At 43.1% G+C, this 26,477-nt stretch overlaps 1 protein-coding gene across 1 annotated transcript; it reads left to right on the top strand.

Moving 5' to 3' along the window:
* The first annotated feature begins 849 nt into the window (after window positions 1–849).
* On the top strand, window positions 850–25,562 carry atp2a2a (ATPase sarcoplasmic/endoplasmic reticulum Ca2+ transporting 2a). The gene is made up of 20 exons (XM_084551567.1): window positions 850–1,338; window positions 4,325–4,342; window positions 4,424–4,506; window positions 6,506–6,610; window positions 7,409–7,547; window positions 18,373–18,453; window positions 19,138–19,223; window positions 19,397–19,861; window positions 21,111–21,199; window positions 21,284–21,386; window positions 22,484–22,615; window positions 22,710–22,829; window positions 22,918–23,136; window positions 23,253–23,588; window positions 23,677–23,897; window positions 24,048–24,250; window positions 24,341–24,426; window positions 24,513–24,646; window positions 24,750–24,867; window positions 25,142–25,562. The coding sequence occupies exons 1-20, from the start codon at window positions 1,221–1,223 to the stop codon at window positions 25,409–25,411; spliced, it is 3,126 nt and encodes a 1,041-aa protein (XP_084407693.1). The 5' UTR covers window positions 850–1,220; the 3' UTR covers window positions 25,412–25,562.
* Window positions 25,563–26,477: the final 915 nt, after the last annotated feature.

Below are 26,477 nucleotides of genomic sequence, written 5' to 3'. Positions count from 1 at the left end.
CGGGAAAAGTAATACCGGTTGCTAGCTAGTGTCTGACTATAAGCTCCCATGCCTACTGCTCAGTATTTCCCACCATAAACATTACTGGCACAAAATGTCAGCGGATAGGATATGGCGGGCAAGTGGAAACGATACCGGTACCAACCTGTTGTTTCCGGGTTACTTACTTTTTTCTGTGTTTTCAACTTAATTTAGAACACAATTTAGTGACAAATCAGTCATAGTGAAAATATAACATATTGTAATGGCAATAGTAATTTAAAAAAAGAAAAAGATGTGCCTTGTTTAAATAAATCATTCTGAGTAGATATTAGTTAATGAAATGCTTTTCTTGTTCATTACACCTTTGCAATTAAATCTAAATGATAGTAATAATGTCTCTTCAGAAAGTGATGGAAAATGAACAATCATAAGAAAGAAGGAGCTATACTTTTTTGTTCAGTCTTGCAAAAAGTGCATGAGATATATTAGTTTGTTAGAAATATATTACGCATTATTTTTATTGTAGTGTATTTATCTAACTTTGTAAGGATCGAGTGCAAATTAATATAACTAATATGTCTTTAAATTTAGAAAGTCTTTCCTAATATGTCGTAAATGAATACTATTTATGGAAGTAATACCTATACATTTACAAACCTCTTTTCATTCATTCTAACATACCATTGGATTATAGATTTGAAAGGGCCTTCTGTCACTTCCGGTTTACTTCCTGTGCTTTTTCATTATCTCCCTGCTCTGTCCAATGATATGAGTCCACATGCAGCGCAGGGGAAGAGGGGCAGCAGCGAGGCGCCTTGATAATAAAACCGGACTGACAGCAGTGTGGAGCCACAGAGAGCTGCTTCACGGTGAGGCACGGCACGTCACGGCACGGCACGGCACGGCGGCAACACGGCAACACAGGAGGACTGGACCGGGTGAATGCGGTCCCCAACGCAGGACACTGCTGCAGACACGTTTTCCCACCGTTTTCGGAGATAAGAGACCAGAGTCAGCTCCCTCCAGACTAGGAAGAAGAGGACACATTCCCCGTCATTAAAGCCTTATCAGAGGCCAGGGGGACACGTTACACCGCTGCCGCTGCTGCTTTTGCTGCTGCACCGCTTCCACTTGGCAAAGTCCTTATTCCTCCTCCTGTCAGTGTCAAAAGAACCGGCGGTTGTTCAAACTAGCGGTGATTTGGGTGAATCTGCGTGGGAAGGAGCCGTCTGTCCGCCATGGAAAACGCTCACACGAAGAGTGTGGAAGAAGTTTACAGTTATTTCAGCGTCAATGAGAGCACAGGACTTTCCCTGGACGAGGTGAAGCGACAGAAGGAGAAATGGGGCCTAAACGGTAAGAGAATTAAAAAGCGTGCACCAGCACAACAGATGCCTCAGAAAAATGTCATGTCACTGTAACGTTATATGGGGTAAAAGTCATCATCATCATCGTGGGTCGGTGTTAACCGGCTCCATAAAGTCATTTAGCACGTCATCACCGGTGACCTCCAGGGTTTCCCATCTCTTACATGTTAACGACGGATCATTACCTCGATGCTTTCTTTTTATTGTTGAACATTGTGGGTATGTGGTCTTTAATTCTGGAAACCTAATAATAATACTATTGGGTTATTATTATTATTATTTCTAGAGCTCATTTCAAATCAACATTACAAAGATTTGCAGTTAAAGAAGCTGGTGCATAAAACAAAAAACAATGAAAACACACAAAAATCTGTTAAAAGCTCAGTTAAAACTCAGCTAGGTGATAATGCTCATAGATGCATCATTTATTCATCCCGTGGGAAATTTGGTACCCAGAAACATCAGTACAAAATACCTGAATTACAAGTAGTGAGGTAAAAAGAACACTGAAATGAGTAAAGTCCAGAGAATTCTTCATGATGGATGACAAAGTCCTTTGGCTGAGATCAAGAAGGTGGGCTCAAGGCTCGGTGCCAAGACGACACGTAAGCCACACACGCTGTTACAGATATCATCATACGTTGACATTGCTCATATCATCAATAAAAGGAGCCCAAATACTTAAATAGTTGGAATCATCATCAGAGAAAATGTAACTTATTTCTTCACGGCACAGACAGGAAACTCTCTTCTCATCCAGCCTTTTTTCTTAGAGATAAGTTGGGCAGACAGATTTCTGCTCCCTCAGGTTAACAGTTTGCAATGAACATGCAAAATGAAGTGCATGCAGTTAAAGTTGAGCGCGAGCAACCGACCTAATCTCGCCAAGAGACCGCCAGGGGCTAGCCGCCTCAAAGGCAACGTTGTTGATTGGCTTCGTAAAATAAGGTGGCACTGCTGAACACTGAATGTCCCGTTTAATCCTGGTGACACAGTTGACCGATAACGCTGTTATACAAAGGCAACATTGTCAACAGTGGTTGTAAAATTTAGCACTTTTGAACGTGGTATGTAGAGTTTAATCCTGGTAATTTCGTTGACAGAGTTCATGGTAACAATGAGCCTTTAATCCTGGTAACACTGTAAAACAAAATTCATTGTCGACACTGGTTGGCGGCACTGTTGAACATGGTTTGTATCCTCCTGTCTTGGTAACATAGTTGGCAAAGCACATGGTAACAATGTCAGCAGTGGTTGCAAAGTTTGGCAATTTTGAACACTGTATGTTACATTTAATCCTGGGAACAGGGTTGACCTACATTTAACACCATTAAACGAAGGTAACATGGTCAACAGTGGTTGTAAATTGTGATGGCACTGTTGAACAGTGTTAATGGTAGAACACTATCTAAAAAAACTGAGCTAAAACAAAGGACTTGTTAAGTTTTTTTAAAGATGTTTCACCATTAGTGGCTTCATCAGTGGTAAATGACGGTGGGGAGTTTAATATTTTATTAGGAACATTTGTGGGTGGTCTCTCGTGAAACTTGTTAATGACCCAGTATGTTGATGACTCGTCTTGCACAAGTTTGTTTTTTTATTTTTATTTTTGTTTGACCAATGAAGGCTTTTGTTGGATTTTGATGTCTCTCCTTCAACCAGCAACAGCTTCTGCTCAATGCTCCAACGTGTTGTACGGGCGGAGCCTGCTCAGACCATTGTAGCTGACCAATCAGAGCAGACTAATGAGAGCTTGAAATGACACACGACACATCCCTTTTCCCTCCCATTTGGCCAAAGTGTGGCTAAAAATTTGAGGATAGGGATGGTGTCATCTTGTGCGTTTAGAGCCAAAAGTCCCCAGAGGATTGTTAAGTGGTGGAGCTGCGCTATCAACGTCCCAATGTTCACATCTCTGTGACCTTTTGACACAGCATGGCTGCTCAGGCTTTGATGGTCTTTGCTGCTGGTAGTGCGTGCAAAATTAAAATTTATTTGCAAATTTAACCCATCCTCTAGCTTATAGGCTGGCTAGTAATGCTTACTGCAGGGCTACCCATTTTGTTGGTTTCAAACAGACTGTTAAAGTTATGTAAAATTAACACCACGTCCCTTAAGTCTGCAAGAAACTCTGTGGCTACTTCCTGGTGAGCAGCTGTCAACTGCAGCGGCCATCATGATATCACTTCCTGTTGTTTATAACGTCTAATATCTACTTAAAATGTACACACACTAGAACATACAACAACTTTGATGTTTTAGCTTCGCCCATGTATCATCAGCTAAACAAGGGGAGTGTAACATGCGTTGTTTGACAGTCAAAGGTTGAAACATCTTGAGGGAAACTCAAACAAGTCCAGTTACCTTTTTGTTTTAGCTTCGTTTGTCTTGTAAATCTGAAAACAGGAGGTAGTAGACCATTGTAACCTTGCTAGATGTTCCTTGCAGCACAGCAGCCCATGTGCCTGGCGATCTGGCAGGTATTTGACACTGAACAGTGGCTGCAGGATCACCACAGTAACATTAGCTGTCAAAGTTAATCTCCCTGGGCCCGGACTTAAACAGCTGCTTTATATTAATACCACCTGGGAGGTTGTGGAGGGCACTCGCCCCTTCACTTCGACCTTCACACTGATGGGGGATTTTTAGATTTTATTTCCGTATTCCCTAAATCATATGCAGCTGTTAGTAGAGAAATGTATGTGAACATACAAAATGAAAAGACTGGAACTGTACACACCCACACTACATTCATATTCTGAATCATCACTGAGCAAAATCTGAAGTGAAACTCAGAATATTGGGTTGGATTTGACAGTGCGTTAACCCAGCTCCCTACTGAGACAGGGGAACTCACAGATGTTTCTAAATCTGAAAAAAAAATATATGAATTATGTATTAATCCATCTCTTACCTTTTTTTTCTTTTCTTCTGTTTCCTGCATGGTCCCTGGATTGACTCCCACATCTCAACAGAACTACCAGCAGAAGAAGGTAATCACTGCTGTCATGGTTCCTACTATTTTCACGATATTTCTGTGATGGATTGTTTTTCACCTACCGTTCTCTCTGCAGGGAAATCTTTATGGGAGCTTGTCCTCGAACAGTTTGAAGATTTACTTGTTCGAATTCTTCTGCTGGCTGCGTGTATATCTTTCGTAAGTACATCACAACATTTTTTGATTTTTGGTGGTCCTATTGCAGCTTGTTAATGTTCTGGGGGGCTGTGGCCCTTTGGGACGGTAAGGTCACAAGTTCACATTCCCTGATGTCCATGGCTACAGTGCCACCTAACCCCCAAACTGTGCCTTGGATTTCCTCTCTTGAACAATATACCAGTACTTTTTTTATCTTGTGTCGAATTCAGTGAATAAATTATATATTATCATTTTTTATTTTTTTGCATGTCTTCTGTTCTAAATTCAGATTAGCTCCTGACAAGTTTCTTTTCACTGGCACCTCCTCATCCTTATCTCCTGTCCTCCTACATTCTGCGTCCATTAATCCACAGATGTGATGCAGTTATCTAAAATCTTGACACATCCTTCAAACATATTTCTCTTGCCACCTCTGAAAGACTGTCTAACATGAAGTCCAAAGTGCAGACAGGATTGTTTTTATTATCATTATTATTAGGGCCGGAGCAATGAATGGCAGGAGAGAGTTTATGCAGTGCATAGTGCTGAACATAGTGCTGAACATAGTGTGAGTGTGAACGTCTTCAGTTTGTATAACTCCGGCTGCGGGTTACACTCGCATAGTAGGGAGCTAAACAGCTGAGAAGGCTTGTGGCCGATCTGAGGAATGGTGACAACAGCAGTAGCAGCATTGAGTTGCTATCACTATGTGCCAAGTAAGACATTTGAGTCGTCAAGCATGACTGCTGTGTAATGACTTATGCCGCTCTCGCCCGGGCCGCTGACTTTTAGTGCTACGGAGATAAATGTTTGATAGTGGACTGACACCTTGTATTAGCATCATCAGCATGGCTTAAAGCCCATATCCCTCTTTGACTCACCAAATTTAAGCAAAATAAGTATTTTATCGTGGAAGCTTGACTGACCAAAAGGAAATCCTTTCAGTGATCGACACTGAATCTTCTTCTTCTGCGTGATTCATTTTTGCAGTTTTTTTTTTTTATTGGTTCTACTGCTCAACACCAGATTAACAGATGGCCAAGGAACATTTTGATAACTGAGGCTCCCTCTGCGTTAGTCTGTGAGTCGGTATGTACTGTCCAGTGCCCAGTCAGGTGATACAGAGGTGTCAGTGGCTGCTGTCGGACAGAAGAACCGAGCACCACTCAAGACCAAATTTGGGCCCTCACCCCACAGTGGGAGTGCTTCCATATCGGACAAGTGCGCACAACTACGTCAATGTAAATTTAATGTATGCCAAGTTTAGAAGCAAATCGCAGAGCGGTAAATTCTTAACTGTTAAACCAAACCCCTGACACGAAATGAAGAGCTTGATTGTGTGTGTGCTTGAATAGTTTTGGTTTGGTGTCGGAATACAGAAAAAATTAAAAACCCGCTTTTAAGTTTGAGTTCTATAAAGATTTTATAATTTGTATCTTAGGGCCAGGACACACCAAGCAGGTTGTTGGCTGTTTTTTTGGTGTCGGGCTGTCGGTGTGCATTTGTGGCCATAGTTTTTCTGGTATTTCCCGCGCCATTGGCTCTAGTCAGACCCCATGCGGCCGTCTTCAGATGATCAGACGATCAGATGATTCAGTGTATTGAATCGGCAGTGAAACAAGTCAGTGAGACGGATCTCTCTGATTGGCTGTTCAGCTTAGAGAACCAGAGCAAGATTTTATTCATCTAGAATGAATAAAATGTAGAGCATCTGATCGGCATGATTCAGGAGAGGCCAGCTCTGTATGAGGGTTTGTAGCTCTTCCTAGCAAATAGCAGCTCTTCCTGTTTCTTCTTTTAATGGACAAATACAGACCACTGCCACCTGCAGGTATCATTTATCAGGAGTCATTTCCTTTCAGAGCAGAACATGTGTGCTAGTTTGTCATGGCAGTTTGTGGAGTCCGAACCTTAAAAGATAAAAAAACTGGACATGTTAAAATTAAGAGAGCGATTTGTGCCTGAGCAATATGCCTTCTGTCACGGTGAGAGGATTTAACATATTCTGTTCTGCTTTCAGGTCCTGGCCTGGTTTGAGGAGGGAGAAGAAACTATCACAGCATTTGTGGAGCCTTTTGTAATTTTACTCATTCTTATAGCAAATGCCATCGTTGGAGTGTGGCAGGTGAGTCAGTGTATTTAAATTCAAACTTTACCACTTCTGGACAATGTCATTGGGATTTCTTGCATGTTACTATCTAAGTGATCACATTTTATTAAGCGAAGTAGCTTTGTAGATTTTACAGTACAAATCGATTGCCAGGGTTTATATATACACATGAAATGCTTTTACTATCAGGGCATCAGCCTGGAAACATGGAAAGAGATATGTATTAGATATGTCAATTAAATCCAGTGCTATTCACATTTGTTCTTGCATTCAGTCTAATCCAATGCTCCAATATTGTAAGTGTCCACAATTTGCCTTTACAGGGGAATCCAGTCAACTTGACAGTAAGAACAGATATTAATGATATAGAAATGATGCCAAAGTAAAATGAAAATTCAGCATCTGCGTTGAGCAGTAGGTTTCACATTTAGACTGGCGCTCTGGTGAAACATTAAGTACTGAAAGAAAGGTCTGTCTGAAAGAAAACAACCTGCCTGGTTTCACCACTCTGTCACTTACTTATGAGTCTTGCTCATTTATTTATTTAAAAATGTGTGGGCAGGAAATTCTGCGTGATGTGTTTTCTTGCGGGTGAAAGATGAAGATGCTGGTGAAGGATAAAATTGGAAAACGTCAAGGCACAGAAAAATAATATGACTTATATATTCATGCACACCTAAAATTCCCCCTATCCATGTAGAGAAGTCAGCGCCTCTTCAAGGGGAGACGTTCAGCTCAGTTCATATGATATTATCAGTTCACTCCAGAGCAACTCAGACATGTTGACACTTAAACTCGTGTTCTCTTCGTCAGGAACGCAATGCTGAGGATGCCATTGAGGCCCTTAAGGAGTACGAGCCAGAGATGGGGAAGGTGTACCGACAGGACAGGAAAACTGTGCAGAGGATCAAGGCCAGAGACATTGTGCCTGGTGACATCGTGGAGGTCGCTGGTAGGTTGGCCAGCATCTCGCTTTGTGCATTTTTAAACAGAGTTGCGTATTTGCCTTTAATTTAATTCTGCTGTTGAATGTGTGGCCATAGTTTAGATAATGTGGCCATAGTCCAGATAAGAAAAGTCCTGGGTTGATGTGTAGACTTCTCTCAAGCAAAAGAAACATCTGAGCAGATTAAGAACAAACCTTGAAAAATTGGCAATTTATTGCCACCATAGCTTAGCAGATATTTTTTTGTTGTTGTAATGCTGGTATTTTTCTAGATGCGTCTTTGTTGGAACTCAAAGATGAGTCTGTTTGCCTGTGTTGAGCTCTGCCTCAGGTAAAGCCTGCTCTGGACGGACCACTTAAGTCCAGATATGGTCACAGATCATTTTTAGCTCAAACTGTGTCCCTGCTGAGGTAACTCACTCTGCTAGAGGTATGTATTTTGAGATGCTTCTATTAGCCCATTGCCTTAAAGGGCTGGGTGCTAATGTTATTAAGGCCATTAAGGTTTATTCATCCACACACAAAAGCTTGGTTTATACGGTGTAGACGTTTAGACTTGTGCGCCACTGTTCAATTCAATTCAATTCAATTTTATTTATATAGCGTCAATAACAATACAAATCGTCTCAAGACGCTTTACAAAAACCCGGCCTGAAACCCCCAGAGCAAGCCAGAAGGCAACGGTGGCAAGGAAAAACTCCCTTTTAACAGGAAGAAACCTCGAGCAGAACCCAGCTCATATGGAGGGACCCATCTGCCTAAGGCCAGCCGGGTACAGACAGAAGAAAGAGAGAAGAGAACAGCAAAGAGAGAAGAGAAGAGAACAGCAAGATAAACATACATCTGTCATAGATACACATATCTGACTAAAGTGTACATGTGGAATCTTATGATACAAACTGATGATGTTACATGACAGTTTGAAAATGTAAGAGGAATCATAGGCAGGTTGGAGAATTGTTCATTCAGGTAGGAGTGGATAACTGCAGGATTCCATGAAGACTGGGCAGGCTGATGAGACCACGACAACAGATGTAGTATAGAGCTCCACGGGAAACACACCACTCCAGGCCAGAGATACTCACAAGAAGAGGGGGGAAGAGGGGGGAAGAGGGGGGAAGGGGGGTGGGGGGGTGGGACACACACAGCAGTAAACATTCTACATAGTAATAGCACAGAATTGTATGACTAGTAGTATATAGGAAATTAGAGGGCAAGAGCTCTGTGCCAGAGAAAAGAAAGTGGAGGATGCGAGAGAGGAGAGAGAAGAAAGAAGGAGGACATGTGTTTGGTGCATCGTCCCCCAGCAGCCTAGGCCTATAGCAGCATAACTAAGGGATGGTTTAGTCCAGCCCTAACTATAAGCCTGATCAAAAAGGAAAGTCTTAAGCCTGACCTTAAAAATAGAGAGAGTGTCTGCCTCCCGAACCCAAACTGGGAGCTGGTTCCACAGGAGAGGAGCCTGATAGCTGAAAGCTCTACCTCCCATTCTACTTTTTGAAATTCTAGGAACCACAAGTAGGCCTGCACTTTCAGACCGAAGTGATCTGCTGGGATGATATGGTACAATAAGGTCTTTAAGATACGATGGAGCTAGGCCTTTAAGGGCCTTGTATGTAAGGAGGAGGTTTTTAAATTCTATTCTAGACTTTAAAGGGAGCCAGTGAAGAGAAGCTAAAACTGGAGTAATATGATCTCTCTTGCTAATTCCTGTCAATGCTCTTGCTGCGGCATTTTGAATCAACTGGAGGCTTTTTAAAGAGCTATTTGGACAGCCAGACAGTAATGAATTACAATAATCCAGTCTGGACGACACAAATGCATGAACTAGTTTTTCAGCATCACTCTGAGACAGGATGTTCCTAATTTTGACGATATTACGCAGGTGAAAGAAGGCAGTCCTGGTCACTTGCTTTATGTGACATTTAAAGGACATATCCTCATCAAATATAACACCAAGGTTTTTTACAGTAGTACTGGAGGCCAAGGTAATGCCATCCAAAGACACCATGTGATTAGATAATGAATCTCTGAGATGCTTAGGACCAAATACAATAACTTCTGTTTTGTCTGAGTTTAAGAGTAGGAAATTACAGGTCATCCAAGCCTTTATGTCTTTAAGGCATGCTTGGAGTTTAACCAGCTGATTAGTTTCATCTGGTTTCATAGATAAATATAGCTGGGTGTCGTCTGCATAGCAATGAAAGTTTATGCCATGTTTTCTAATAATCTTGCCTAATGGCAACATGTATAACGTGAAGAGTATTGGTCCTAGCACAGAACCCTGAGGAACTCCATAACTTACTTTTGTATAAGTAGAGGAATCATTATTGACATGAACAAACTGGAATCTGTCAGATAGATAGGATTCAAACCAGTCTAATGCAGTTCCTTTAATCTTGACCTCACTTTCAAGTCTCTGTAGTAAAATATTATGATCAATAGTGTCAAATGCAGCACTAAGATCTAGCAGAACAAGTATAGAGACAAGTCCACTGTCTGAAGCCATGAGGAGATCATTGGTAACTTTAACCAAAGCTGTTTCTGTACTATGATGAACTCTAAAACCTGACTGAAACTCTTCAAACAGACCATTCCTGTTTAAATGGTCACACAACTGATTAGCAACAACTTTTTCTAGAATTTTGGAAATAAAAGGAAGGTTGGAGATTGGTCTATAGTTGGCTAAAACATCTGGATCTAGAGTGGCTTTCTTGAGTAAGGGCTTAATTACAGCAACCTTAAAAGACTGAGGCACATATCCTGTTAATAAAGATAAATTTATCTGGTTCAATATGGAGGTGTTAATTAATGGAAAAACTTCTTTGAGCAATTTAGTTGGGATTGGATCTAGAAGACAGGTTGATGGTTTAGATGCTGTAATTGTTGAAGAGAGCTCAAGAAGATCTACTGGGGAGAAGGATTCCAGATATTGATAAGGTCTTACAAAAGTTTCTAATGTCGCTGTACTTGCATCTTTAACAGCTGTTGGAAGGATGCCTTGAATATTTTCTCTAATGCCGACAATTTTATTAGTAAAGAAGCTCATGAAGTCATTACTACTGAGGGCTAAAGGAATAGATGGCTCAACAGAGCTGTGGCTCTTTGTCAGCCTGGCTACAGTGCTGAAAAGAAATCTGGGGTTGTTCTTGTTTTCTTCTATTAATGATGAATAATATGCTGTTCTAATACTACTGAGAGCTTTTTTATAAGTTGTTAAACTATCTTTCCAGGCTATGCGAGCTTCTTCAGAATTAGTGGAATGCCAAATTCTTTCTAGCTTTCGGGCTGCCTGTTTTAAACAGCGCAACTGTGAATTATACCATGGAGCTAGCCTCCTCCTATTTATGACCTTCTTTTTCAGAGGAGCAACTAAGTTTAAAGTTGAACTAAGCGATGCTGCAGTGCCATCGACAAAATAATCTATTAGTGCAGGGGTTAAATTGTGGTTGCTGTTGTCCACAACATTGGTACATGGCACTGAGGTAAATAAAGAAGGAATTAATTCTTTATATCTAGTTACAGCATTGTCAGACAAACATCTACTGTAATGAAATGTCTTTTCAGTTCCTGTGTAATCCATTATTGCAAATTCAAAGGTTATGAGGAAATGATCAGACAAAAGAGGGTTATGAGTAAATACTATTAAACCTTCAGTTTCTATGCCATATGTTAGGACAAGATCTAAGGTGTGATTAAAACTGTGAGTTGATCCGTTTACGTTCTGAGAAAAGCCAATTGAATCTAATAATGATGTAAATGAGGAGCTAAGGCTGTCACTGACAACATCAACATGGATGTTAAAGTCACCTACTATAATGACTTTATCTGTTCTAAGAACTAAATCACATAAAAACTCAGAGAATTCAGCTAAAAACTCAGAATAAGGAGCAGGTAGGCGATACACCACAACAAAAAGAATTGGTTTTTGTATTTTCTGGTCTGGATGGGGAAGACTAAGAGTAAGACTTTCAAATGAATTAAAGCTCTCCTTAGGTCTAGGATTAATAGATAAATCAGAGTGGAAGATTGCTGCCACTCCTCCTCCTCTACCTGTGCTTCTAGGAATATGATAATTACTATGACTGGGTGGAGTAGACTCATTTAAACTAACATATTCATCATCCTGTAGCCATGTTTCAGTCAAACTAAATAGATCAATCTGATGATCAGTTATCAGATCATTCACTAAAAGAGATTTAGATGAGAGAGATCTGACATTTAAAAGACCACATTTAATTTTCCTATTCTTCTGTTCTACCAATGAACTTGTACTGATTTGTATCAGGTTCCTATGAGAAACTGTCACAGCATTGTTTTGTTATTAGGCCGCTAAAGATTTGGCACAGTGACAATTGGAACTGAGCAGCTCATGCTGGAGTCAAAGTTAATAAATGAGTTAATAAAAGTAGAGATGTCCCAAACTATTTTTAATTTTTTATTTTTTTGCCTTCCGATCATTCAATATTCAGTATAGGCTGATCCAAGTCCTGATTATTTATTTTGTTTTGTGACTAATTTTCCTCTCCTGGTTAATCGTAAGGGCTTTACTTATCTTATTTGTATTTTCCAACATCACATGTGCAGTGTGCAACTGTACTGAGTAGAATAAACTTCAGAATCAGTGTAGGCCTGTGTGCTCGACTGTAGAATAGCACTGCAGTGCGTTAAGAAAAAGTACAGCTGAGCCTTCTTCATTGTGCTAAATAAATAAAAGAAACTAAAGGTATGTTTGCTCTTTTGAAACACTTAGCTGGAAGGTTTAAAAAATATCTTTTCTAAATAGCTCTGTGGTGTGTAGCTTAACTTGGACATTCACACTGGCGCAACAAATATTAAATCACAGTTCCTAGCAGAAGTTTCTTCTCAGCTCTGTACAGTGCTTTCACACAGAAGACATGTTTAGGCACGTTCTTTAACGTTTGACTTTGGTTTAGGGCGGACGCAAAACGTGCAAATCACCGGTCTTGGTTTTGAAAAAAACACTAATCTGCCCTGACACCGATCGGGACATCCCTAATCAACATTAACGTTTGCTTAAATCACTGCGACACAGAACATAGAGAAGATGTCTGAGTAGATGGCGTGGGGGAGGACGGAGGAGGACATTTCTTTGAGCGACATGAACACAGAAATGCGTTTTAGAACATTCCCAGCTATTGCAGTCTTCAACGCCATGGCATGTAGTTAAATTTCTGTGGAAGTTCATGTCAGGTACCGGTGTAAATGTGACGTACTTCTGTGAATCATGTTTTAGCTCAAGTAAGAAGTTTCCACTGCATCCTCCTAACTGAAAAGTTTCCCACCATGAAGTCCCTGAACTAAGCGCCGGAGTGATTCATGCCGACAAAATCCAGTCAGCATATCTTTGCAGCTGAAACCCTCAGGATGTAAAGCTTTGAAGAGTGCCGTTTCCTCCACGGCATGCACACTTATAAAATTCTGCAGAGGGATAAACGGACACGGGTCTGTTGAATGTGGTCCTTAAAACACTAGTGCTATCTTGATGATACTCTGTTTGACCCTCTCAGGTGATGCATAGTTTTTTCTGCAGAAACTGGTAGGTTATATTTTTAGCTTTCATAGATTGCGAAATGCTATATTTATAGAGGTAGCGACAGTCCCGAAGATGACAGGTGTCTGATCCTACCCCGTGTACCCCCCCTCCCATCCTGTTCTGGTGAGCGCTGCCACAGTGGGGTGACGTGGGACGGAGCTCAGCAGGACTCCTGAATAACCTTGACAAGGTCAACGGAAGCAGGCGTGTGCAGGGATTTAACATCTATTTGTCTGGCTTTGATATGTTTATATACTGTACATAATGTGCTTTGACAATCCTATGCTAACTATGACACTTTAATTATGTGTTGCTGAAGAGGAAATATTTGGCTCAGGTTTAAAGAGAGACTTGTGACTCAGATGTACTCTCCTCTCGCATATTAGAGACCTACTTATTTAAAAAAACTCTTGCTGAATGTAGCTGGAAGCTGTCAGCAGCTTGTAGTTTACTTAAAAGAGCAGCCAAGCAGTCAGCAAAACCTTTTATCCTGCAGTCGAGAGACACTCATCAGCTCGTCTTACTTCCCCAAGTCCTCCAAATCTCTCTTACAGTGCTTCCTGTCAAGCTCCCTTTTTTATGCATAATATTTTCCTGAAGCTCCAAAGTGACCCTTGCCATGCAGAGGAGGAGTGTGATGACGCAGATGCTGGCTGCTGAGCAGCAGAGGTAGAGGACGCAGAGACGAGTCCTCTGTGGCTGATTCGGCCGTGAGAAGAATAGCCTGCAGCCAATCTGCGCTGCTCTCCATCAGGGAGCTGAGCGCTGCCTCCTACTCACGCCTGATCGCTCATCAGCCTCACAGCCTTCTGAAATTTGTTTAATGTTGCAGAAATAACATTCTAATGCACAGCTTTATCTGAACTAGATTTTTATGCTTGGGTTTATCTTCATCGGTTTTCACATTGAAGAAGGAAGCTCAGAGGGTTGATGGTGACTGTCTGCCCGTCTTCTCCATCCATTCTGATTAAAATCATGCTGTAGTGCAACAAAATGAACCCCTGATTTGCTTTAGGGATGATCAATCGGTGATTTTTGATCAGTGAATATAATCTGTAATGATTAATCAGGCATCCACTATGATCTAGATAAGGAGTTTTAGGATTACCTTGCAACCACAATTAATCTCTAATAATGTGATGTTGAAGGATACTATACTGCAGTCTACACTATAAGTTACACATTTGCAATGTGCTTGCTGGTTTGGATGGTGGTCTTTCCTCAGAGCAGTGGAGCACAGTTGCTTTCATTGCATGTGGAGTTGTGAATCCGGTAGCAATCGGGGGCTCACATTAGGGAGGGCAGCACAGGGGGAGGATCTCTCATCTGCTCCTATTGTGCTAGGGAGAGAGATGACCTTATAGGGAAGCACTTTGTGGATCTGCTGTCCCCACCCTGCTATGTTCAATGCACAGCAACCCTACCCATCAACACCAGCGCCCTCCACTAGGATTCCAGACACCATGGATAGTATGTGGCATTTAATGTGGTCTGGCAAGCGTCCGTTGTCACGGAGGGGACTGTCTTTTGGCAAAAGTTCCCAACTTGTCAGCAAGACAGAAAGAAATGGTCTCATCATGCCGACCAGGGGAAGCAGACAGTGGAGCACAGAGGGTTTTCATTCAAATCATGCAGTGCAGGTTGAAGCACAGAGCTTGGTTGTGCATCAAAGTATGTGATGTCGTACGAATGTCAGGTCTACCCATAGTAACAGTAATTCTTCCATTATTGAGGCTTCTGGTTTTATACAGCTTCTTGACTATTCGTCCCACTGACTTGTTAAACCTTAAGTCACCCTGCACTGACTGTTGGGAAGCCGTGCTATGGTGACTGGTTGTAGACGAGATGCTAAGATGTCAGACTTTAACCCATGAAACGCTATGATGATATGATGATGGCTGAGGAGGTCGTTTGTCCCTCAGGCCATACGTGTGAGGAAACAGCTGGACTGTTGCTGCCACTACTGTTTATTTTGTACACAGCTTTATATATTTATATTATTGTATAATTTAAATATCTTTCGTATCTTCGACTGTTTCTATGTGATGAAGCTACTGGACACCAAATTACCCTTGGGATAAATAAAGTATCTATCTGTCTAGTTTGTAGCATAAACTATGTGTGTGCTGTAGTGAATACTCTTGTAAAACATTAGTGTAGTGGTTGGCTGGCAAAAGATTAATCCCAAATTAATTGAGTTGAACTGATCCCGACTTTGAGTTAGTGTCAAATATCAATCAACTGTACCAGTCACTCCCATTGGTTGTTGTCTCAGAGGTCCCCAAACATTTACCTCAAAGAATCCATGACTTTGGTTCAGACCACCAAATTCCCCACGCTAATAGTGGTCTTGGAGCGTTGGATAAACCGAGGTGGAGCGATGGTTTTATTGGCTCTTCATTAAAAAGTGGTGACGACAAGAAGAGCTAGCTCCGTATATATTTGTATGTTCCGCTTTGGGGTGGGAAATACACAAGAGGGTTACCTAGGCGACCAGGCCTTGAACTATTGACCAACTGGCGACAACAAGTGATTGGAGGCCTTGGCGCTTTCAGTCCTGGGACAGGTTTTGCCACCATGGCAACAGAAGCTGTAGCGTATGCAGAGCCTACTGCTTCTGCTTAAGATTCATAACAAAGAAAACACTGAGAGCCGAGGGAGACCGTGAAGATATGGTGTTTACATAACTAGGGTCAAAGGTGAGGATCAGCTGACATGTGTTTGCATTCGTGACAGCATAACTGCAGGAAGTTAAAAAACTGGTCAGCTGATGGTAAATATTGATTTATCTCTCCCTGTGGCCTACTGCTAACCAATCATGTCGCTCTTGTTTGCTCAGTTAAAAAAACGAACTTGAGCCTATGTCCATTTATGGGGGTTAAGGTAGGGATGAATGGTTTAAGAAGTGTTCACCTACCACAAAGCAAAAATGGTTCAAGAATGGTTTGAGGGAAAATTCCCATCCATTGAACATCTGTGGGGATGTGCTGGACAAACAAGTCTAACCCTTGGAGGACTTGCCTCACAACTGCCAGGACTAAGGATCTGTTAATGTCTATACCAGACACCGCAGGACTCTGTCTAGTGGCATCCATGTCTTGATGAGTCAGGGCTGTTTTGGTGGGAAAGGTGGTCATAATGTTATGGATGTTAAAGGCTAGAAGGAAAAGGTGCTTGAGGAAAGGTGGTATTTTATCTGTTAGACTGACTAGATTTATATGTATCTGACAAAGTATTTCTATATTTTAACACGAGTAAATGCAGCCGGTGATTAAATGACTAGATGTGTTGGAAAGCTGTCGAGCGGCCCACAGAAACAGCCCACTCAACGTGACAGGAGGTCAGTCTTTTGTTCAGCTGCCATCAGCACATGTAGCCTCCTGGACGGCCCAGACGAAGCCTGGCCCGGCCGAAACACACACACGCACACAATCCCCCGAACACACAGCAGGTGCAGGTGCCAGTCAAAGCTGGCACTTTCAGTTCAATCACTCCCTCTCCCGCTGTTTAAAGGTCTGTCTAAAAGGCACCTTTGGGAGTCATACTGGGTGCAATGTATCACCACGTGTGAGCTTTTGTCGCTGTAAAATTTGTGGACTGTGTGACCCGTTGGCGAGCGCAGGAGTGACAAAGTGTCCATACCTGAAGGGGATGCTTGGACTGCTACCAAGTAGGATGTTGACACAATGGGACAGATGATATACACACCCTTCATCAGACCAGGCCTGCAGTGTAGCACAGCCTTGGGACAATCTTCCAGTCTTAACACTGAGCACTGACTCTTTTGTATGAGCAAGCACCAAACAAGCCTTTCCATCCCGTCTTGTTTCTTGGCTCAGCGCCATCTCCAAGGTTGTATTTCTTCAAGCATAGGAAGTGTTACACAGTTGCGGTCATCTAGGATGTAATTGTAAGCTTTTTTGGCTCCTAATGGAAACATAAATTAGATTTTTCTCCTAAGAAAAATCTAATTTATAGCTATAAAAACTTTCTATGTTTAGATGTGCAGCGACACTATTGAACCGTGCCATCAGGTAGCCTCCACCGGTCCATCTGAGAGTTGGATTTGCATGACCTTCCCAGAAGAGAAGCTTGCATTCCGCTGGTGTTTCCAGCTACAGATGGTTTAAAGATGCAGCTGAGCCCAACATTTGTCCTTCTCAGAAAAGCTGTCACCGTGATTGGCCAGTGCGTGCTGACAGATGACAGTCTCTGGCACAGCATTCAGGACAATGAATGAGTGGTTGATCATCCAGCTTCACACAGGGTCGCGTCTCAACATTCAGAGGACAAGAAGGGTTGAAAAGCACATGACAAGACTCTGAATATTTAGAATATTTAATGAATTTGATGGGATAATAAGGTACAGTAGTATTATGACGTCTGATTCTCTTTTTTCTTTTCATGTAGTAGTGATGAGGAAACAGCTGCCATCAGTAGGCCACATTTAAACTTGATCATCGGATTGGGAAACATATTGAAATGCTTTTCCCTTTTTTGGCGTCATGCATGTTGGTCACATTGCTATTTTCCCCTCCCTTCCCTCAAGGGCATGGCTGGTTTTAGATTACCATACATGTCTCCCTCAAATGAGATCTGAACACTAGAACAGTGTCAGATCGTTGAGTCTTTTCAGGGTTTTTTTCCTGTGCAAGAGTCTTGAGTTTTCACCTTTTGACTTGATGCTTTGTTAGATTCTTAGATACTTGGCAGACTTGCACGGTATCCTGGTTTCTAACTATACCGCGCTCTTGCAGCCTTTTGTAACAATCTGACACAATTTACATTTTTAACTAAGTAGGCCTATATGTAGACTATGCCCCAAGAACTGTGCCATACCCTGAACCATTTCCCCAGTTTCCATAGCCTTTATGTACCATTAGGAAGCTGAATTGGGTCAGTGCAATTCCGACGTACCCAAATTGGCCTTTTCCTTTGAGACGGGCCTTTTATGGCTCACAAGTCCCTCATTTCCTGCTCTTTCTTCGGTTCTCCTGCTCTCACCCTGCAGTGACGGCAGCACTGCTTTGCTGTTGTATGGCGCGGCGGCCACCATGTAATGAGCTGCTCTTCATCAGTTTAGTTTAAACTAATGCTGAGTTACTGCCTGCAGCAGAAACATGTCATCTGTTAAATCTTTATTTGATCAGTTCACGTAACACTTGACAGTACCACGATGTTGAGCTTTCTGACAGAGACTTAAAGATGTTTCTTTGTGTTCTCTCCCCCAGTTGTTTGTCTCTGTGCTCTAATTGTGGCTCTGTTTGGTTGCAGTTGGAGACAAGGTGCCTGCTGACATCCGTATCTGTTCAATCAAATCGACAACCCTGAGGGTAGACCAGTCCATTCTGACCGGTAAGATGTGTCTGCTGATCATATCATGGTCATCATATTCTTTCCTGTGCCAGTTATATCACTGTTATTCTTATTATTCTGCTATCCAAACTAACCTTTCCTACTCAGCCTTAAGTCTGTAAATAGTTACGTCTTTAAATTATTCTCATTATTGAGTTATAAACAGAAAGCCAGGTTTAAAGCTAAGCTAAAGACATGCACTAAATGTCCGTTACCTCTTAATGGAGAAATTAGGTTTCTCATTGTTTCACACAAAGGCCGAATCACAACCTAGCCCTTTAAGAAAAGCGTTGAGTTTGTTTTTAGATAATGGCCACTCCCTTGCTACATTCAAATTCTCTCTGTGGCTGCTGTAGTAGTACACACCAAGTTCAACCTGTTTTACAGAAGAAACTTATGTGAGTGATCCAGTGTATTTGTTTTAGATCAATCTTCCACTTGAGTGAAAAGGTAAAACAGGTGGCTGACAGTGAGCCAGATGATTTGAGCTGGCTCCTCGTCTGTTCCCAATTAGCACATTTGCTTCTGAATTGAAGCATTCATGCGAAGGATCAGTGCTGATCAGCACAAATGATCAGCACTGTAGATTTCATCTGTAGAGACGACTCGCTGCGCTTTGTTCCTGAAATCATCTACAGACGAATGCAAACTAGCGGAGTCTGATTGCGTGTGTTGCCTTTGTAGGTGAATCCATCTCTGTCATCAAACACACCGACCCTGTGCCCGACCCTCGAGCCGTCAATCAAGACAAGAAGAACATGCTCTTCTCTGTAAGCTAGAATCTGCACAAGTCATCACACATCCTGTAGATGTCACACCACTTCTTGTTTGTTTAGTTTCCATCAACATCCTGGAAAAACTTGATCCTGTTTTTATTTGAATAAATGCCAGATTTAATTGGATGCAGATAAGCCAACGTATAAATGACTTATTATTATTTCAGGGTACCAACATTGCTGCTGGAAAGGCAATAGGTGTGGTTGTGGCCACCGGTGTGAACACAGAAATCGGTAAGATCCGTGACGAGATGGTGGCCACTGAGCAGGAGAAGACGCCACTGCAGCAGAAGCTGGATGAATTTGGCGAGCAGCTGTCCAAGGTCATATCCGTCATCTGCATCGCCGTATGGATCATCAACATCGGACACTTCAACGACCCCGTCCACGGGGGCTCCTGGATCCGTGGGGCTGTCTACTACTTCAAGATCGCCGTGGCTCTGGCTGTGGCCGCCATCCCCGAGGGTCTTCCTGCCGTCATCACCACCTGCCTGGCTCTGGGCACTCGCCGCATGGCCAAGAAGAACGCCATCGTCCGCAGCCTCCCCTCTGTGGAGACTCTGGGTTGCACCTCTGTCATCTGCTCCGACAAAACTGGAACCCTGACCACCAACCAGATGTCTGTCTGCAGAGTGAGTCTCACAAACACACACGCTGACATTCTCTTGGTTCAGTGTGGAGCAGTTTGGTCGTCAGCTCTTTGTCCGGCGTTTGAGTGAGGCGACAGATTGTATCCGCCAAAGTCACTTTCAATTCAATTCAATTCAATTCAATTCAATTCAATTCAAAGCACTTTATTTGTCCCCAAGGGGCAATTTAAATTTCAATACATTTGTCAGCAAAAATGCTAATACAGAGAGAGAGTGGAGTTTTCCTTGTGATCAGGTGCCTAGGTTATTTAACAAGAAGGCAACGTGCTGCTGCGTCTTTAATCTACAATGAGCTGTTGGAAATCTTGCAGTGCTGCTGTTGCATAACTGACCTTGCGTCACCAAGCTGCAAAGCAGCCAGTCTGAAGTTCCTTTCTCTCTCTCTCTCTCTCTCTCTGTGTCTGTAAGTGGCACCCCAGTGCTACTTGGCCGCACATAAAGAGGACAGTTCAGCATTTATTAAAGATTAATCCTCTTTAGTCGCCTGCTCAGTGCTTTCCCACTGCTCTGGCACCATCTGAATCAGCCTAGTGGTATTCATTTACAGCTCTGCATGTTGGACTGGCCATGTGATACTATAATTTCATTATATTAAGGATTCACAGAGAGTTTTATACTAAACAGTTGAGAAGAGACAACATTTGCAATCAGGGCACAAAAAAATGACGTGTGGTAATGGCTAAAAGAATAATGACTTGTTGTTTTATGTCCTCCTTAACACCAGATACAAAACAGTAGGTCGGTATTCACCAGCTATGATCACTCTGGTTCTTAAAATAAATAATCAATGGCCCGTTTGCTCGAGGTCCATCAGAGAGGCAGCACCAGAGATTTCACGTTTGACTGGTGGTTTGACGAGGTCCCCACTGATGGTAATTGTGGGTGACGATCAAAGCTTCCTGGCGCTGCCGCCTCTCCCTTCTTCACGCAGGCTCCTTGGCAGTCTCTTCTGTTTACTCATGGAGAGAAACCAAACACCACTTTCTCAAATTAGGCAGCAGGCCACCCAGTCTGGACCTCACAGAGACGCTTTCTGTAAAGCTGCAGGATAATGCTGTCTTCAAAGTACTCTCACTCCTCACGTTCACTTGGGATTTCTGTGGTTTGTGCTGCCACCTGCTGTGTCATTATGGAAAAACTGCCAGTGGACTCGGACACTGACGGGAACAAATTATGTTAGCTTTGGATAAAAAAAAAAAAAAAACATGCCTGTTTTTGTTTCGATTTCCAGATGTTCGTTATCAACAAAGCCGAAGGTGACAGCTGCTCTCTGTCAGAGTTCACCATCACAGGTTCTACGTACGCGCCGGAAGGAGAAGTGTGAGTACATGCACGGTTTGAGCTCCTGTCGTCACATCAAGTGTCCTCAGTCATAGCAGGTTGACATTCTGTACTTGTGTTCAGGTACCAGGATGGTAAACTGATCAAGACCTCCCAGTACGATGCCTTAGTGGAGCTGGCCACCATCTGTGCCCTGTGCAACGACTCCTCCCTGGACTTCAACGAGGTCTGCACCCAGCCTGCTCCTTACTATATTTTAATCACATACTGTAAATTAAGATCAGCCATAATATTATGACCCCTGAAAGGTGAAGTGAATGACTCGGGTTATCTTGTTATGATGGCACCTGTCAGTGGGTGGGATATATTAGGCAGCAAGTGAACATTTTGTCCTCCGAGTTGATGTTAGAGACATAAAAAATTTACAAGTAGAATTATTTGAGCCACTTTGACGAGGGCTTAATTGTGATGGCTAGACGACTGGGTCTGAGCGTCTCCATCTCCCTGACCAGTGCTGAAAGCTCCTACAACGGACATGTGAGCTTCAGAACTGAACCGTGGAGCAATGGAACAAGATGGTCTGGTCTGATTATTGTTTTCAAATCACATGGATGGCTGTGTGCATCTGTTTCACTAATTGAGGAACACATGGTACCAGGATGCAAGGAACGCTCCCTTGGCGTTGCCATGGGGGTGTGTTGCTCTGCTACGGTGTTCAGGGAGCGGTACAGACGTGTCAAAGTAACATCCACATAAATGCCAGGACCCAGGTTTCACAGAACAACATTAAATCTAAAGATCAATGTTACTCACTTCACTGGTTGGTAGTTTTAATATCATGGCCGATGATGTACACTTATCTGCATACACACAAATACCCACATGAACATCGATGCAGCCAACTATGCGCAATCAAATATGCATAAAGTATATTACTCCAGCTCAATGGTCAACACTTAAATATCTATCATTCATCTGACAATCTGTACTGGCACTGGTGTTTTTAATTCTGGGGCGTATATTGTGACCCTATGTTCCGCGGTTAACTGCTATATAGTCTGGCAAATACTCTAGCATTGAAACAAAATGAAAGCAAATACAAAAAACTCTGGAGAGATCTGTGTAATGTCACAGAATGAGTCCAATTTTCAGTTGTCATTTTGTCCCACCGCATGCTGTTGCCGCCTAAACAACAAAATCAAATGACTTTTGTTTGTCTTGAACACGCAGGATTACGATATTATGGATTGGAGTGAAATAATCTCTAGTTGCAAACTTTTTAAAGATTTTATTGACCGTGGATGTTTTTTTTTGATTTCTCAGGTGAAGGGCGTGTACGAGAAGGTCGGCGAGGCCACGGAGACGGCGCTGACCTGTCTGGTGGAGAAAATGAACGTGTTCGACACCGAAGTCCACAGCCTGTCCAAGATCGACAGAGCCAACGCCTGCAACTCGGTGAGTGACACCAGCTCCCTCACTTGCACACGCTGCACATTCCCCACCGTTCCCTCTAAGCAGGTTTTCTCACTGCCTGTCTTTTTATTTTCAGGTGATCAAACAGCTGATGAAGAAGGAGTTCACCCTGGAGTTCTCCAGAGACAGGAAGTCCATGTCTGTGTACTGCACCCCAAACAAGTCCCGTTCTTCCATGGGCAAGATGTTTGTTAAGGTAAAAGAAAGAGAATCTGTAGCTTTGCATTTTGGTGTGTGTCTTCTGTCATGCTGTGAATATTTATTACCTCTGTTCGACCTCACAGGGGGCCCCAGAGGGAGTCATTGAGAGGTGCACTCACATCAGAGTGGGCAACACCAAAGTTCCCCTCAGCCAAGGCATTAAAGAGAAGATCATGTCTGTTATCCGTGAGTACGGGACAGGCCGTGACACCCTAAGGTGCTTGGCTCTGGCCACGAGAGACAGCCCACCCAAAATGGAAGACATGATCCTGTCTGACACTGCCAAATTCTCGGAGTACGAGGTGAATTCTCATGATTGTTCTCAACGGTTTGGATGCTTGGTTGTTACTTTTGGGATCTATTGGAGCGTGTTCTTTCTGGTACCAGGCACAAATCTTTTTTTTCTCTCTGCATCCAGTCTGACCTGACCTTCGTCGGCTGTGTGGGCATGCTGGACCCCCCCAGGCAGGAGGTGGCGGCCTCCATCTCGCTGTGCCGTCAGGCCGGCATCCGTGTCATCATGATCACCGGGGACAACAAGGGCACAGCCGTGGCTATCTGCCGCCGCATCGGCATCCTGACCGAGGAGGACGACGTCGAGAACATGGCCTTCACCGGACGCGAGTTTGATGAACTCTCACCCTACGCCCAGCGGGAGGCTGTGACTCATGCGCGCTGTTTCGCCCGCGTCGAGCCTTCGCACAAGTCCAAGATCGTCGAGTTCCTGCAAGGATTTGACGAGATCACTGCTATGGTATGAAGTCGTGCATTTAGTGTTAACTGTATTCTGAAACGTGTGTTGATCCTGTAATCACCACTTTGTTGGTTGTGTTTGTCCACAGACAGGTGATGGAGTGAACGATGCCCCGGCCTTGAAGAAGGCGGAGATCGGCATCGCTATGGGCTCTGGCACCGCCGTGGCCAAGTCAGCCTCAGAGATGGTCCTCGCTGATGACAACTTCTCTTCCATAGTGGCTGCCGTTGAAGAGGGCAGAGCTATTTACAATAACATGAAGCAGTTCATCAGATACCTTATCTCCTCCAACGTGGGTGAGGTCGTCTGGTGAGTCTCGTCTTTATTGCTTAGAGAAAAAATGTGCTTCTTGTTGTAATTAAAAGAACTGAAATCACGGTAAATGTTCAGTAAGATGTTCAAACCAGATGGCTTCAGTTTATTGTCTCGTGTTTTAACATGTATTATTTCTCCTGATAGCATCTTCCTTACTGCTGCTCTGGGCTTCCCTGAGGCACTGATCCCCGTTCAGCTGCTCTGGGTCAACCTGGTGACCGACGGCCTCCCTGCCACCGCCCTGGGCTTCAACCCCCCAGATCTGGATATCATGGAGAAGCCTCCTCGCAACGCTAAGGAGCCCCTGATCTCTGGCTGGCTCTTCTTCAGATACTTGGCCATTGGATGTTAGCTGATTTACTGGAGAGAATTAAATCGTCTCTTGAGCTGTTTCATAAATAAGTATAAGTGTGATGTTTCGGTGTGTTTGCTTCCAGGCTACGTGGGTGCTGCCACTGTGGGAGCCGCTGCCTGGTGGTTTACCATCTCTGAAGAAGGACCACAGGTCACTCTGTACCAGCTGGTGAGTATTCTCGCCCTGAAAGAACATCCTACATCTGCTCTCGACTCTCTCCCTCCCTTCTCACGTCTCTCCCTTCATCTCCTCAGAGCCACTTCCTCCAGTGCAGCCCAGACAACCCCGAATTCGATGGCTTGGACTGCCACGTGTTTGAGTCGCCCTATCCGATGACCATGGCCCTGTCTGTGCTTGTCACCATCGAGATGTGCAACGCTCTGAACAGGTGAATAAATAAGCATCTCAAGTGGAGACGCTGTCACGAAAGGACCATTTGAAGGAAGAACCGTGTGACTTGAATCATCATCTGTGTTCTCTCTTCTGTCCAGCCTGTCAGAGAACCAGTCCCTGCTGCGTATGCCTCCCTGGGAGAACATTTGGCTTCTGGGGGCCATCTGCCTCTCCATGTCTCTCCACTTCCTCATCCTCTATGTGGAACCGCTGCCTGTGAGTTTTAGAAAACCTGCACATTGAATCAAAATGAGGCACTGCTGGAGTTGTAGCCGTATTTCTTCTGCCATCTAGTGGCCAAGTGTCCTTATTGCACATCGGCACACATTAAAATAAATAAAAACAACTTTATTCATATGTATTACTCATTGATTGTCCCCAGCCAGATCCTGAGACATTGGGACAACGTTGCAAATTCCCTCACTGTGGGATAAATAAAGGATTATCTTAACTTACCTTAAATGACAGTTCTTGCCATGCTCTTTCCCAGGTCATCTTCCAGATCACCCCTCTGGATACGACCCAGTGGATGATGGTGCTGAAAATCTCCCTGCCCGTCATCCTGCTGGACGAGCTGCTAAAGTTTCTGGCCAGGAACCATGGAGAATTTGGTAAACGGCTGGAGAAGCCCACCAGAAAAGGCTGCGCTCTGTCTGCATGCGCCGAGGGCATCTCCTGGCCCTTCGTGGCCATCTCCCTGCCCCTGGTGCTGTGGATCTACAGCACCGACACTAACGTGTCCGCCATATTGTGGCCCTGACTGACTCCAGCACACTACCCTCCCTGTGACAAGTGTGAAGTGGACATTAACACACACATCTAACACGGTTACATTAACTTGGAACAACTTAGAGTCGACACTTGCACCTGATCTTTTGTATTTAGTACATTTTCACTGATCCATGTTTTTTTTCGGGGGGGGGGGGGGAGGGAGGGTTTAGTCATATTTTAATGACTTTAACTGACATTATGTCCGTTTTATTTTATCATCACGCTTTCCTCTCTTTTGACCCTCGTTGTGAACAGTTAGAGAAGCGCCTTGTGTTGGAGCTGTGTGTTGAGCTGTACAGAGAATATACACTATTTTATAATGATTACTATTTTGTAATTTTTGGGGAGGGGTCCAGGGGATGAGAATGTTGGGGGTGAAGAGGATAGAAGTCTGAGGAACATAATACTAATAAGAGGGCAAAGACTTGAATATATTTGCCCTGCCATGAATCTCTAGTCTGTTTTTTTTTTTTTTTTTTTTTTCAAGCATCTTGTTCATTCATTTTTTTCTGCATTAGGCAGAGCACAGCTACCTCAATGCTGTTAATATGACCATAACTACCCATTTGTCTTAACAACCATTTCATACATTACCATAGTTGAGGTAAGCACCGATTTGTTTGTGCAGTAGAAGCCCTACACTCATTGTTGTTGTTTGTTTTTAAATATATATTTTTCTTTTCCTCTGTTATTTGAGGGAAAAGAGGACGTGTTACCAGTGTGATACAACCTGTTGTTAAATTTATTTACTTGAAGAAAACACATTTGTCTTGATATAGATTATTTTCTTTTTTAGTCTGAGATTCAGTCTTAATTTTACATCTTAATTACAGTAATCTTTATTAAAATGTGCACATACTGTACTTGAATATGTAAAAAGGCACCAAGAAGCTGTTTAGTCTTATCAAGTGAGCACAAAGTGGACGAGTCTGTATATCTGTACATAGCACACAGAGTCTCTGTATACATTGTTGTTGTTAAAATGCTCCATACATCTACACCAGTTTACTTAAGTGTGCTCTTAGCCTTTTGTGCATGCCTGCTCCGATATTACC

This window comes from Chelon labrosus, assembly GCF_963514085.1.
Source record: "Chelon labrosus genome assembly, chromosome: 9".
NCBI lineage: Eukaryota > Metazoa > Chordata > Actinopteri > Mugiliformes > Mugilidae > Chelon > Chelon labrosus.
Note: the sequence above shows the minus strand (reverse complement) of the source record. Positions and strands in the feature narration are given on the sequence as shown.